Below are 15,542 nucleotides of genomic sequence, written 5' to 3'. Positions count from 1 at the left end.
TTTCGGTACTGAAAAATGACATGATTGAGGTGCAAGAAACACTTTATAGTTTTATGTTTCTTTTGTATTTTATTTATTTTGTTTTTTTTTAGATTTTAATATAGCTTTTCTCACAGGCCCCGAATGACCGTTAGGTTCTTTAGGAACTACAGAAGATGAACCTGTGCCAATAACAGTTTAACTCTCCTTGGACCTCCACAACACAGAACCCCAAAAGACAACAGCTTAGGCTGCGGTGGATGGGACAGGAAGTAGGATAAGCCGTTTGCCGCATAGGAATGGTTTCTTTAAAATTATTTCTTTACTCCCCAGTCTGGGAGGCCAAATATTTTATTAAACTTAACTTACTGCTGTATCGTCATCCATCAACTCAGGAGAGGGAAGACTGGCACATGCTTTCTCCAATACATGTGCATGTAGGATCTGCTTCTGACCCTGCGATCTGAACAGCGCATTTCACACAGCTGCAATGAGTGGGATGACTGGGGTCGCCTGATTGACCGGAGAAGCCGCTATCATACTAATGACGCTGGGAACATACTTCCAACTGAAACTCGCCTTCTCTGGTTGATACAGAGCAATTATGTATCGCCTCAGAAGACTTTTGGAAACAACTGCCACTGGCAAAGAATTTAACAACAGACCGTACGGTACATCGCCTCGCCAATAATCAGTGCGTGAGCTGGATACACCACCAGAGAGACGGTGGTGGCCTTGGCGATGAAATTATGAAGGGGTGCAGGCAAAAATGTCAAGAAAAAGAGAAAGTAAATGACTGCATAGTGTACATAGTGTGGAGCAGAAAAATAAAGAAACAGAGGTAGAGGGGCAGTTGTTGGGCCTGAGCTAGTGTTGAACATTACATTTTGTATCAAACAGGATGTATCAGACAAAATGTCAGCGTGATAACTTACATACTTTTCTTTATTTAGACCTTCCTACTATGCACTATAACTTTCTTTTAACTAGTGTGTGAATGGAAAATGGGTCTTATGAACTTTGCAAATGCCTCAAAGTATTCAGGCAGAATTTTTGCATGAGTAAGTGCATGGGTAACAAATAATAATGATTTTTTAAAAACCTATGCAGCACAAATGTGTATTTCACTCATTACCACTACAAAAGTGAAACCATTAACCTAAGAAAAAAATCAGGCTCAGTACATTAAAGGCTTTATTGTTGTGAAAAATAAGTCTTTCCACCCCAGATCTTAGCTGCATTCCAGCTGAGCTATCCCAGCAGCACAAGCCTTTGATGTTTACACATTTCAGAATACCAGTTATACACTTCACACATGAATATGTATAAACCTTTATTCAAATTGCCACAGTCCACATCTATGTGCATTTCAGAAATTCCATATCCTTGTCCAAAACCTTCAAAGGGAAAAACCGGGCATAAATTTTAATGCCACTAACTGACTGCCATGCTGGTAAACTGACCAGTCACATTAGAAAGGCAAGGAGGGCTTGAGCCTCCTCCCACCATGCCTTGCACTGCCCTCTGGTGGCCGCAGTTGGTTCACCGGAGGGGGCGGTGTGGCCTGAAGCAGTCCTGGCCGGGTTTGGGTTTATAGGCGATTTCGGGAAGCAGGAACTCTTTCAGCCGGTGCGGCAGGGGCAGGGCCTTCACCTTGCCGTCCAGCGGCCACGGCTGCAGGCTCCGGCGGATGAAGGCCCGGCAGAGGCTGCGCAGGGGGGGCGGGCCGCACTCCCGGCTCCAGACGCGGCGGCGGAACTCCAGGACCGCTCGGCCGTGGCGGTCCAGCTCCGAGGCGACGGGGAGGCCCAGCCCGCAGGTGAGCGGGAGGGTCGGCGAGGTCACCTGAGCCAGGTCCAGGAGGAACTCCGCCTGGGCGAAGACCTCGCCCGCCGCCGCCGCCGCCGCCGGCGCTACCTCCTCCGCCGAGCCGGGGTTCTCCCGGAGGACGGCTTCCAGCCGGCTGAAGATCAGGCCCTGTCCCGTCCAGCAGGGGGCGCCCGGGCAGGGGCAGCGGAAGGCGGCTTCGCTCTGCAGCAGCAGCACGGCCAGAGGGAAGAGCAGGTCGAAGTGCTCCAGGCAGGTCTGGGTGAGGGAGGGCTCCCCCTCCCCACCGTCGCCCTCGCAGCCGCTGGGGTCGGCGCCGTGGGCCAGCAGGAGCCGCGTGGCGGCCAGGCAGAAGCGGCCCGCCTCGCGCACGTCCTCCGCGTTGCCCTCCAGCGCCTCCTTCACCAGGAAGACCAGCGAGGACAGAGCCGTCTCCCCCTCCTCCGTGGCAGCCCGGACGTCCGCACCTGAAGGACGCACAAGGACACAAAAGGACATTTAAAGCAGTGCGGGGCTCCTAGGGCTGGGTGATATACCACGATGATAATTATCGAATGCGACAGCGGTCATGGGCACGGTGTAGCTTGAAGCAGTCCTGGCCGGGTTTGGGTTTATATGTGATTTCAGGAAGCAGGAACTCTTTCAGCCGGTGTGGCAGGGGCACGGTCTTCACCTTGCCGGCCAGCTTGTGTCCTTATCAACACCTTGTAGATATCAGTGATTGGGTTTTTTTCTCCAGAAGCTTTTCACACAGCCTCTTTAAGTTTAGTTGTTTACAACTGCTTCAGGTATAATTAAAAAGAAAGACAAAAGGAAAGGTAATACCCCATATGGTGGTGAAGACCGTTGTTGCATTCAATAATTACTGTTGTGGCATATCACCCAGCCCTAGGGGCTCCAACCAATCAGCTTTTTACTTGCCACATTTTATAATTTTGCTTCTAATTTCTGCAGTAAATATTCACAGTAAAATCATCACATTGACAGCAAAAGAAGAGTACATACACTATTTCTCTTCAAAAGTCAAAGTAATCATGGAACAGGGCTACTTCCACAATTACAGTTTAAATGTTAATTTCAAAATATTCTACGTTTGCAGACACAAGCTTACAGATGTTGTTGGAAGCGAATACCAGTTACCACAGACTTTTGGTAGTGGGCTTAATGCCATGTAAGCAGACTGACATTACTAGGCATTATTAACTAAAATCAATGCAGTGAGTTTAAAAAAGAATGGACTTGTTTTGCTTACTCTAAAAATACATTACCCATGACCTTTCAAGGACAGTGGGATATCAGTCCGCTTTGTAACCTTGTGCAACCTGTTGATCATAAACAGCCTACCTGTGAATGTCTACCACACTTGTGGGAGCGTTTGGAAACAAGGGAAAATGGGAGGAGATACCTTTCTCCAGAAGCAGCTGAATGTTGGCTATGTTGTTCACAGTGATTCCATCGCTGACGGCAAACGCGTGGAGCAACGCTGTCTTTCCTGTGAGGAACAAGCACGTCCGATATCTGTCAGAGATGCATTTGTGCATTTTAATTTAAGAAAACGTAAAAACCACAAGCACTGCCACGGTACCGCTCTTGTCCCTGGCGTTGACGTCGGCCCCCAAGTCGAGGAGAACGCGTAAGCAGGGCAGCCTCTCCAGCTCCTCGCTGGCCAGGTCCAACGGGCTGCACTCGTGGATCTGCGCAGAGACGCAGTGTGTTCAGGCCAATAGCGAATCGCGTGAGAGCGCGTCGGTGCCAATCAGAGAAGCCGCGGCGCGAGGCCGCTGGCGCCTCCACCCGCCAGACTCACCCGATCCCGTTTGTTGACGTTGGCCCCTTGGCGCACCAGGGCCTGCACCATTTCAGGCCTGTTCCTCAATACTGCTATGTGCAGGGGGTTGTAGTATGACACGGGGTCTGAGTGAAACAGGATTTTATGTTCTGAATATTTTTTAACTATTATTTTCGAGATTAACACACTTAGGTACACAGCCTTACTCAAAAAAGTAAAAGGGAAGAAATAAGAGTACAGTCAGTGATAATTCTGAATATTGATAATAGTTCCATTTCATTTCTCTCTTTATGAATGCAAGAGAATCATGCCATTCACAAACTGATTTGCTACAAGCTTGTTTCATCTTAGCGATAAATGTCTTGACTTTTTTTTATCATCGATGTAAAACTGTCCCTTCTATCGGTGGTACTCACCCTCAAAGTTCAGGTCTGCCCCATAGCGCAGGAGAACCTCAGCAGCAAAGACCAAACCATGCTCTGCAACTTTGAACAGGGAATAGCTTATCCCCTCCTGAAATACCGCAGACTGTGACTCTTTCTCCAGCAACTCCACCAGTGAATGGCAGAGGGCGCCCTTGTTCTCTACATTACTGCTCCTGTTAGCATAGAATTAAAAATTCTAGTTAAGTTTTGCACACAGTTATGTTAAAATCAACGCAGATCACAGGTTAAGTGCCCATTAGATCGTGGCTGTTTTTAAAGGGCAGCTAGGGTGTTTTTAATGGGCAGCTAGACTGTGTAAAACCCAGGTATTTGCTTTAGCATATGAATCATTCACACAGTGAAGCTATGAGTTGTAAATGGTCTCAGGACTTAAAATGCCTTACCTAACTTTAATTTTACAATATTTAGACCAATGACTTCTTCCAAAACACTTTCAATTAAGGTTTCAATTTATAGATATTAATGTTAGCAATAACCACAACAGTTTACTCACCAGTCAATACCTTTTTTTAAAATATAAGATATAGCTTTATCCTCACCTGCCCTGGGGACTTGCATTCTCCTCCACCCCTACGACGCTCAACACGGCATCCACCAGTGGCTGGTACTCGTAAACGATCCTGCGAAAGCCATGTAGAAAGGGCATGCTTTCTATCGCCCTGCCCTCTATTCGTCGCCAGGGAAAAAATAAATAGCGCGTCAGAGGTGGACAGTGCGATCAGATTAGCCGACTTAGAAAAACACGAACTCAATTAACTGTCGCCTTCCATTACGTTTGTCAGTTCATGGAGAAATGCCATTATTCGTGTAGATGCACAAATATATCAATATTGGATTTGAAGCTGCGTGTGGATTTTTATCCACAGCAAACATAAGATGCAGTTTGTAACTTCGTCGATACTGTTTATCGACAAACATAAAAGTTATGTGCGTTTAACATCAGTGTTCGAAGAGATTTGCTGTGCAAGTTAAAGTGCAGAAGGCTTTTTTCCTGGATTCTCCACTCCATTCCAAAGCAGCAACAGAATGACCTACTCCCCAGCAGTTTTGCCTCCTCATTCTCTGAAAAATTGCGAAACAAGTAACGCCTGGTCTCCGCTTAATGGAAACATTAGCCAAGTATGCAAACAATGTTTGCACTCAGCAACCAAATGATATATAACGCGTATTGTATTTCGGTGTGGGTTCCGCCCTTGACTACGTGCGGGTTATCCTGCTCATCGTATCATTCCGAACCTGTTGTGGCCATATGTTTTGAATGAGTCACACGACTCGCTCTTACTTCGTAGAACAGTCGGATATCTGGTGGGGTTTTGTCAGCTGACAGGTCAGATTCATACACCCAACAACATGGCTAAAGACAACAACAGCAAATAAGGGTCATAGAATATCCGTTCACTCAAGTTTACTACTAGTAACGTCACTAGCTAGGCAGCGAAGTTCATGTGCATCTTGTGTCTAGCTAGCTAGCTAGCCAGCCAGCCATCTTCACTTCTTCAAGACAATACAATCTGTAATTGGAAACGAACGTTTTACAGCTCAAAATCATGCAGGCCGTCTAGTTGCATTGATAAACACTTCTTGAAACATATTACTGCATATGCGTTCAATTTACAAAACAACACTAACGAGCCACACCAACTCACCAAACAAGAAACCGGAAGGAAGCATTGTACTGAAAGCTCTGTTCGGATTGGCTACAGCTTTCGCTACAGTTTGCTGGACGGATGTTTATGTGTAGCTATGCCAATTTATTTTATTTATTTTTTAAATTTAATGTTAGCTACATTTCTGTCACACTTACTGAAAGATAACGTACATTTCACAACATTTTAACTAGTTGGCCAACAAGGTGGTACGCTGCCTACTTGCTAAACGCAAATGTGCACACAAACGAACTGCTTATACACTCTTGCTTTTTTCTTGAAATTGAGAAGTTTCATTCTGAAAACCATCAAGCTTAATATGTAATGAAGACAAAAACCTTACGTTTTAAAGTTTAATTATGCATTTTTGTATTTCGTTTTTCGTAATTTTCACATAAGAACAATATGTATTGCATACACCACATGATAATTTAACATATTTGTATTACACATTGTTTCATCTTGATAAACTGGTGAGAGTTTAGAATGAGTAAAGGGGTTCAATTCACACATTTCGAAATACAGGATATACAGGGTAGAAAAATAATATAACATGGGGTGTTTTGTTTTACTGTAGTGCTACTCAGTTCCATTTTTCTGAAAAAAAAAAAGATATCCCCATCATCATTTCTGTAAAAAAAAAAAAAAAAAAGCTTGCAGCTTGTGTCACTGATCTGGGATCAGGCCCAGGTCTCGCTCTGGAAGCGGCCTGTCCTCTCCATGGTATTAAACATGTCCTCAGCCTGGGAAGCACTCACGCCCCCCTCACTCTGGAATGCCTCCTTCAGGGCATCACACACAGCCGTTGGCATGTCCTTGGCATTGCTGGTGGCGCAGGCGGATGAAACAAAGAGAGGGTCACAGAATGAGAGAGAGAATAAAATTTTATAAGTCAATGAAAGTATACTGAAAATGTTTTGCAATGTGTTTAATTGCCAGGGTACATTCCTGTCTACTTTATGATGGATGATGTCATTATCATTCACTCATATTTGTGCAACTGGAAATACATTGGTTTTTTTTTTGGAATTATTTTTTTTTTTTTAACTTAATTTTAACAGCTGACTAAAAGAACACATGAGAAAGAGACGGAGTTCACTGCATTTGGGAGATTTCTGCCACTCTTTCTGGGTATGTTCCTGATAGTTTTAAATGGATATTGTCACAAACAAGCCTAGAAACAGGCAGTTTAGACTAACAATCACAAGTGATCTTATAATCAGTTAAAAAAATCACATGAATAATTAACTTTATTTAACTCCTTCACACCTGAGGAAGAAACATGGTGTTCAGCTCTAACTAATGCAATATATAGACCGTTTCCCCAGATTTACTCTTTGCACCATTCTTAAAAAGTCTTTGGGAAGCTTTCAGACTGGAGTAGACTCAAAGAGCCATAGAATTGTGAGGTCCTTTGAATGTATCGGTTCACAGAGAACTTACCCAGCAATGTAGAAATGACCGTTGCTATTGGTGATGAGGTCCCACAGCAGCGCAGCCTGCTCCTTCACTCGATGCTGCACATAGATCTTGTCCTCCTGCACAGACAGACACTTAATTGGATTGATCCCCTATGCACAGCAGAGGCCCACTATGTTATCTATTACACCATATTAGTTAGGCTGCTGGACAGGGTGCTGCATTGTATTTCCCACCACAGGATATTGTGTAATTGTGTTATTGTGTGTGTGTGTGTGTGTGTGTGTGTGTGCACGCGCAAGCATGCATAGGTACATGCGTATTTGCACGCCTCTCTCTGACCTGGTCTCGGGAGAATGCAGTGAAGAGGGTCAGCTGCCCCGCTCGCTCCATCTCCTCCCACTCATGCCGGCAGTAAAAGTCCTTGGACGAAGAGCGACAGCCGAAAAATAGCACATTGCCTGCCATGGAGGGTTGATATTTATGAATTAGCCGTGTAGAACAGAGCATGACAAACTAAAAGCAACAGACTAATTGCATTGTGTAATGCAGCCATTGGATGAGAGATACTGCATGCACTCCAGGTGCCGGGTGAAATACTACTATGACTGCTACTACCAATAATAATAACAATAATAATAATTTACTGTTTATACATACATTTTTACATACATTCATAGTTTCAGTATTCATGAAACCATGCCCAAGTAATGCTAAAATATTTTACTAAATATCTGTATATTTTACTATATACTGAATTTTATGTACCTGATTAACTAGCTGGATGAAAAAAAAAGAGGAACGTGGTCCTACCACTCTTATCTTGGGCTATCCTCTCTTGCAGTGCGGACCTGAATGGAGCCACCCCCGTTCCAGGCCCTACCATTATAACCGCACTGGCAGGGTCACTGGGGAACCTCAGTAAGCCTTTCTTCACCCACAGTGGGACATGGACCTCCCCTGAAATATGGTACGTTCCAAAATTTAGAGTTAAATTACAACGCTGCGAGGAAAACACAGCAATGGATATTGCGTTCAGTTTTCTAACTTAACGGCGCAGAATCAGAGTAGAAGTAGTTCGTTAAAACCTACATTTAGAACACACATTTGATGGACCAGGAGCAAAACCTCTTAAGATTAAACAAAATTAGTTTTATTATTTCAAACAAACACACGCCGAATTTCTGCCTTAGGACCACAAAAGACTGCAAATAGAAAACCAAAGATACTGGTGATCCACCCCAGTAGCTGGCATACCTTGTGTGGGGTCCAAGGAGGCCAGCCAGGTTGAACAGAGGCCTTTGCGTGGCTTCTGCAGTCTAGTTTTGTACTTGACTACAGCTAGGAGGATGTGGATCCTATTGGGGTGAGCCTAGAGGATACAACAGGCGCAAAACGCTTGAGAATTAATTTCACAAACACTAGAGGCTACTTTTTTCCAACAAATTTTTTTTCCGATTTGTACCAATTTGGAATGGTCCAAAAATATTTGTAGGAGGTGCTGCATTGCCCTCCATCAAGTCAGGAGAGTGCAGCCTCTTTTCCTCAAAAGCACATATTACCAGCCCTTGCTTCTGTTTCACAGTCATTGCACCTAAGCAGGGCATTTCATTCACAGCTAGTTCAGGCAGACGGCAGGTAGACACGAACTGAGACGAGAACGGTCCCGATTATCAAATCTGCCTCCCTTGGTGATGTCACGGCCAATCATGCACCGTGGGGCAGCCGGCTACATTACAAGTAGCCCGTTATTTACTTTTAAACAACAAGCATGTATCCCTTTTCATTCCACACCAATCACCACAGAGTGCTTTGCTATTGGCTCAGCCTTCCAGGCGTCATACTGTACCAGCAGTGAGGAGGCGATGGAGAAGGAGCGAGGCTGGATTTCTGGGAAGAGGTCCAGCAGGTAATCCACCGTGAGGTCAGCTGCGGTGTGGGGGAAATCCGCTAGGACCTGCAGGCAGAACAGCACCGAAGGCCACCGTGTATACTGCACAGTAATATACGCACACCTTCCGACAGTGGATTTACACAGACCACAAATAAATAACTTTTTTAAAGCTTAAAGGTGCTATATAAATAACATGCGTGATAATGACGATGATAGCGATGATGACTATAATTATTGTACTGGTATTGTTAATAATCAGACGCGGCTGTGTGACAGGTGGTCCCCCATGCAGTGCTAATGATGCTGTGGTTCATTTCTTTTCTCAGATTCAATGATGTCAGTACTGCGCATGGCTCCTCCTGACCTCACCTCGATGGCTGTGCGCCGAGGCCGGTTGCAGTAGGCGTATAAATCCTCCTGGCCCTCCGCCGAGCAGAACTCCATCAGTTTCTCCTTCTCCAGCTTGTTCGTGGCGAAGCAGAAGAGCAGCTCAAAGAACGAGCGGCGAGGCACGCTACCTATGTCCAGGAAGCTCTCCAGGAGGTATCCCAGGGTGCACAGCTGAGGCAAGCGGGCAGGCACTACCGAGGAGAACCACAGAACAAACTGTCTGAACTTTTTTCGTATTTCTAATTCGCAGGTGATTGTTTTGAGTTTCACTGCCGTTTGGAATGGTCAGTTATTACTGCAGGCCTATCCTTTCGCTGCAACCTCCACTGCCCGTTCAGGAGGGTGTTCACTTGCACGTGGACCCTCCAAAATGTGCGCTGACAGCAAAACCTTCTTCTCGCTCTGCAGTCTATCAGCTGAGCATAGCAGCTGCTGGAGAACTGCCTAACCTGTACAACTGGTGCAACTGGTACAAGTGAACTGCAGGTACCCAATCATCTAGACCAAGTGCTTTTACATGAGATCATATTAAAGCTGGGAATATCCTGCCACCTGAGACCCTCCCTCCCTGAATGACAATGAACAGTTATGCATGAAACCCCAGGACGCTCCATCATAGCTAGCACTGGCATGACCAAAACTCGATACCAGAATGTGGGACGCACCACTGCACTGTGAATGAGTACGTCAGCTGGATGCACCACACAACAGGCCCAATATGGCGTTCAAACATATCACCTGCATTCTGGTGTGTCAACATACAGTGCAATTAACTGTGCATTGTCTTTTATGCCAGGGCCACACATTAAGTACCTTTGGGAAGAGTTAATACTAATCTATTACTAGACTAAAGACTCATCTCTTCAGGCTGCACCTCTCCCCACCCCTCCCTAGCCTCTAGTTTAGCTCTACTCTATTTACCTCAATGTACCTAGTTAGGCTAATGCGATCTCGTTAGTTTTGTATTTGGCAGGATTGTTTTGTTTGATTCTGATTAGGCAAATGTGATTTCAGTGCTAGTTTTGTACTTGGCAGGACTGTTTTGTTTATTTGCTCAACAGGTTACCCTACAGGGTTGGAGTCCTGATCTATGTGGTCACTTCTGGCACTACGATCTTTCCTTCACTCTAGTGTGTTTTTCTGCACCTCTGCACTTTGAACTGATGCACTTGTTGTACGTCGCTCTGGATAAGAGCATCTGCTAAATGCCTGTATTGTAATGTAATCTAATCTAATCTAAATAGAAAAACAGGAGAGGGTTAGGGTTAGGGTTAGGGTTAGGGTTAGGGATTGCGTATTCACTTCAACTTAAACACACTGCCCTGACCTGTCTCGCCTTCTGCTGGCCTCAACATGAACCGCCGCGTGGGATCCAGTCTCAGCATCTGGCAGACCTGCTCCACGTCCTCAGAGCAGTTCTTGGGATGGATCACCACCACATCTCCGGCGCTGTACCTGCCAACCACATGGACAGTTAGCACAGCAGCATCAGCGTTTCCCAGCATTCAGCAGCACAAGCATTTCCCTGCAACCCCATTAGACAGTCATAATCATGTCTCAGGCATTAGACAGGTGCCTTGATTTCACACACTCAACCTCATTTCAACCAAAATTATTCTTATGAATTTTGTTGGGGGTGGGGGGGGCGCGCTTGTGACTCACTGTATGTTTGACCCTGTGATGTCAAACTCAATAAGACGCACATCCTGAAAGTGGGAGGCATGGGTCACTCTCTGGTTGGAGACCACCCGTGCCATGAAAGGATGGACCTGTGAAGGCGGCCTCAGGTTCTCTGTGTCCATGACCTCTGATTGGATGGTGAGATTCTCTTTGACATCATCCAGGAAGTGAAACACAAACCTGGGAGGGAGTCTGTAAGAACAGTAGTGAGAAGCTTAAATTTGGCTCCACAGGAAATTAAATGGTTTCTACTTAACTTTTGTTTTTAAAAAAAATCACATTATACATGAAAAAGAACAACTAAAAAACGATAAAAGCAGGTTGGTGGCTCAGAGGGTTCCCATCCTACAAAAAGAAAGGAAAAGTAGCAGGGAAAGTGTGGGGAATTACTATGGGTAAGTAGTAAGGAACATTAATGGAAGGGGGAAATGAATAATTAAGGAATGTAATATAATTGATTACATTCCATTTAATCTTACAGCTCATCTTCACCGAGTGGGTCCAGGCCCCCAGGTGGAGGATAGAGAGCCAGTACTCTATCCCAGAATGCAGTGAGCCAAGGGTCAATAACTCCATCTGGGCTACAGAACACAAAAAACAATAACTGAGGAGAAACAGCAAAACATGGTAATTCCATCACAAACCACTGCAATGTAATGAGTTCATCTGCATGGACTATTTCTGCTATGAACTTTTTCAGTCTTTCTCTGTTTTATTTGCCCTGCCACACCTGTCCTATCTCCCTGTTTGTCTCTTACCCCAAGTCATGCTGGTCATCTGCTAGCCCCAGGGGTAGAAGGGTGCTGGCTCCCAGCTGTACAAGGCGTTTGTGAAGCTTCTTAGCAACAAAATTAAACCTGTAGCAAAGACATTTAAAAAAATTATATACTTTTAAAAATGTAACCTAGTAAAAAAAAATTAGTTTTATGTAGTACCTCATCTGCATGAATTATCAGTCTTTTGGACATTCACTCTCACGTGCTGTGTCTCATGTGCTGTGAGAATGCTTTTGGGATATTTTAAGTCAAAGGTGCTTACATTGGTCATCAGTCAAGCACACTGCGTAATACATAGCTAGTACATATAATCTAGGTGTCTAGGTTGATTCTCACTTGGGATATGAGGAGTCCCCTAAACCCAACACAGCACAGTCCAGGCGACACAGGGAACCAGCTGGCAGAGACTTCCGGAAGATAAAGCGCCAGAATTTCTGCAGAGGAGGGTAGAACAGTTCAGAGACAGGAGTGTAGGGTGGTTTACAGAAGTGAGCCCCTTATCAGACCCCCAAAGGAAAACAGACTGTGTTTACAGTGCTGACAGGGAGTCAGCAGGGTTTGATAAAGAGACAGTGCTATGGCAGTTGCAAAGCATTCTACTGGATCAGCATTATGTAAACTTTAGGTTTTCCATATGCAGTGTAATCCTGTTGGCAGTGTTGGAAAACAATTTTTCTTTTATGGGGTTTTTCTTTTATCCTTGGGTATATAACAGGAAAAGTGGAATGGTTCGAGGAGACTCATCAACATTGCGTGCCATTCGCATATAGCCATTCCACTACACACACATTTAGTACCATTGTATATTTCCATAACTGAACATGCTGTACAAAAAAATTGCATTCACTTTAACCTGGCATTCCTCTTTAACTCTTACCACTGCACACCTAATGATTTTGAGGTACTAACATACACAATTGTATCTATGTATGCTACACAAGCCAGAGGCATATCTAGTCTATAAAGATAGATAGCGATCTGTATAGAGCCACACTACTGGCGGAAAAAGGCTTTAGCCCCTCATATGCAGTCTCCTTCTATGTATAACTGTTAACACAGAGGAAAGGTTAAAACATTATTTTGGAGTCAGATAACTGAGGTATCATTAAATTAATCCCGTTCCAGTAGCACCGGGTAAGACTACAATCCTTCCTTCACCACTCAGATACTTCCACTGCTTGGTGTATCTGAGGGGATTCTTACAGGAGTAAAATAAATAAATAGTCATAAATGACACATGCACCAAAAGTGTATAAACAAACCTAATCCAATAGAAATATGGGGCAGTGAAATAATACATTTCAACTATTTCAATAGAAAATCACATTGATTCAAGTCACCGTTGTTCCGTTATAAAGTAGTAGAAATATAATACTACTTACCTTCATGTTGTCAGGGGGGTCACCTTGGCCAGTGGTGGCACACACAAATACCACCAAGGACTCAGAAATGAGGTTTGCCTGTAAGGGATAAACATAATGCCCCTTGCAATAAAGTCAACTTTAATAGACCTTCAATCGATTGACAGTAGTACTCCATAAAAAGTGTTTCCAGAAAGGATCACCACCGAGAAATACACTCATCGGCCACTTAATTAGATACACCTACTGGTTAACACAAATAACCATGCTCCTCCAAGCAGCGAATCATGTGGCTGGAACTCAATACATAAGGTATGCAGACATGGTTAAGAGGCGTAGTTTTTTGTTTGACTAAACATTAGAATGGGCAAAATGTGTGATCTAAGCCAGCTTAGGTTCTCACTCCAACCCTAACAAAGCACACCTCATTCAACAGGTGAGCAAAATTACGGGTGAAATGAAAATGTACAGGACGGTAGATCTCCAGGAACAGTGTTGGGAACCACTGAACTAAGTGACTTTGACTGTGATACGATTCTTGGTGCTATATGTGGTGGTTCCAGCATCTCAGAAACAGCTGCCATCCTGGGATTTTTACACATTACAGTCTCTACAAGAGAATGGTGTGATAAACAAAAAACATACATACGTGAGTGGCAGCTCTGAGGCCAAAAAAAACCTTGTTTATGAGCAAGGTCAGGGGAGAATGGGCAGACTGGTTCAAGCTAACAGAAAGGCCGCAAATTCTCAAATAATTTTTACAACTGTCGTGCATTCTGAGATGCTGTTCTGCACACATCAAACCTTGAAGCAGATGGGCTACGACAGCAGGAGTCCACACAGGGTTCCACTCCTGTCAGCTAAGAACAGGATCACCAAAACTGGACGACTGAAGATTGAAAAAATGTTGCCAGGTCTGATCTTGATCACTGCTGCGACATGTAGATGGTAGGGTCAGAATCGGGCGTAAACAACATGAATCCATGGATCCATCCTGCTTTGTGTCAATGATGCAGGCTGATGGAGGTGGTGATACTTCCACATCATGAAGCACACATCATCTCAAGCTGGTTCCACAAACATGACAGTGACTTCAGTTTACTCCAATGGCCTGAACAGTGCTTAGATCTCAATTGAATAGAGCACCTTTCGCAGAATGAATGTGTGGCCAACGCATCTGCAGAAACGTACATGCGATGCCATAGAATCAGCATGGACCAAAATCCCTAAGGAATGTTTCCAGCACCTAGTTAAATCCATGCCACAAAGAATTCAGACTGTTTTGAAGGCAAAAGGGGTCCTACCTGGTACTAGATAAGTGTACCCAATAAAGTGGCCGGTGAGTGTAAATCGACTTCATTAGAGCTGTTATTATGTTATTTATTAAACAAGAACCCATGCCTGTCACTGTTACTGCTGGTAGAATGGTAACCACTCGTTCTACCAGTGTCACACATGCACAAAACCACCACGCAATTCACTGACCACATTGTAATTGTCCAACGCCTCCACCCTGACTTTCAGCCACCGCCTCTTGGCCTGACGTCCTATTCGTTCGGCTGTGTCCTGAGCCGTCCCGGTCTGGCTGCCATACAAGATTAACAAGGATGGGGGTGACATCCTGTAGATGAAAAAGTATGCCAATGACTACCAAGCACCCAGGAAGTAGACAGCAACGCAGTAAAATAACCAATGTATTACTATATAACACGTGTTACACAGTTAAGTCAGCAAGATAACACACATTTCTGGTACCTAAACGATAAGTATTTTCACGTTCACCATTATTCTCTGGAAAGTAGCTTCATATCGATATCACCACGGAAAGTCATCGCTAGTATAGCTAACGCTAGGTAACTTCACTGTTACGTATCGGTGTTGTGTTATTTAACTAGTATTAGCGGAGTTACAAATGACAGAAATAGCCCCCAAATTAGAGTAAAGATAGTGTTATACATCATAACACGAATAACGCAATAAACATGACTTTAAGAAACAAACCTGGAGATTAAATTATATTGGTATCCACTATGTCGAATGTGGAATTTCTAAACGATCGGTTTCATCCAGTGGACGATGAACAGAATGAAACTACATGCTACTGTCCAGGGACAGGTCACAGTACTACATTTTACGGCAGTTGTTCTGAGCCACAAATAAAGACTGAATATAGAAATCCATCTTGACAACGGAAACCCGTAAACTACCCAACATTTGATGCAGTTCTTTACAATACAGAATGAACCATATCGGGGCCATTGCACGTTTACCTCTTGCTAACATTACACACTGGCATATTAATGACAAGGTTCTTGCACTGTAGTTTTACGACAGC

General features: G+C 44.3%; 2 protein-coding genes across 4 annotated transcripts; both read right to left on the bottom strand.

Moving 5' to 3' along the window:
• Positions 1-1,156: 1,156 nt before the first annotated feature.
• asb6 (ankyrin repeat and SOCS box containing 6) lies at positions 1,157-5,823 on the bottom strand. 3 transcript variants are annotated; one of them, XM_064354350.1, is made up of 7 exons: positions 5,688-5,823; positions 4,581-4,707; positions 4,012-4,193; positions 3,614-3,720; positions 3,392-3,500; positions 3,212-3,298; positions 1,157-2,273 (listed from the first exon to the last, which is right to left on the bottom strand). In XM_064354350.1, exons 1-7 carry the CDS (start codon positions 5,710-5,712, stop codon positions 1,522-1,524), a joined length of 1,389 nt encoding a protein of 462 aa, XP_064210420.1. In that variant the 5' UTR covers positions 5,713-5,823; the 3' UTR covers positions 1,157-1,521. The 3 variants fall into 3 exon arrangements, with proteins under 3 accessions (XP_064210420.1, XP_064210422.1, XP_064210421.1); XM_064354352.1 differs by lacking the exon at positions 5,688-5,823 and adding an exon at positions 5,571-5,680; XM_064354351.1 differs by lacking the exon at positions 5,688-5,823 and adding an exon at positions 5,324-5,558.
• Positions 5,824-6,026: 203 nt separating this feature from the next.
• On the bottom strand, positions 6,027-15,414 carry ndor1 (NADPH dependent diflavin oxidoreductase 1). The gene is made up of 15 exons (XM_064354349.1): positions 15,209-15,414; positions 14,693-14,828; positions 13,229-13,306; positions 12,183-12,280; positions 11,829-11,927; positions 11,550-11,651; positions 11,053-11,262; positions 10,718-10,845; positions 9,370-9,581; positions 8,956-9,063; positions 8,364-8,478; positions 7,920-8,066; positions 7,449-7,567; positions 7,131-7,225; positions 6,027-6,512 (listed from the first exon to the last, which is right to left on the bottom strand). The coding sequence occupies exons 2-15, from the start codon at positions 14,825-14,827 to the stop codon at positions 6,368-6,370; spliced, it is 1,791 nt and encodes a 596-aa protein (XP_064210419.1). The 5' UTR covers position 14,828; positions 15,209-15,414; the 3' UTR covers positions 6,027-6,367.
• Between the last annotated feature and the right edge of the window lie 128 nt (positions 15,415-15,542).

Source organism: Anguilla rostrata, chromosome 10 (assembly GCF_018555375.3).
Source record: "Anguilla rostrata isolate EN2019 chromosome 10, ASM1855537v3, whole genome shotgun sequence".
In the NCBI taxonomy this organism is placed as follows: Eukaryota; Metazoa; Chordata; class Actinopteri; order Anguilliformes; family Anguillidae; genus Anguilla; species Anguilla rostrata.
The sequence above is the reverse complement of the archived record's forward strand: the minus strand, read 5'-3'. Positions and strand labels throughout refer to the sequence as shown.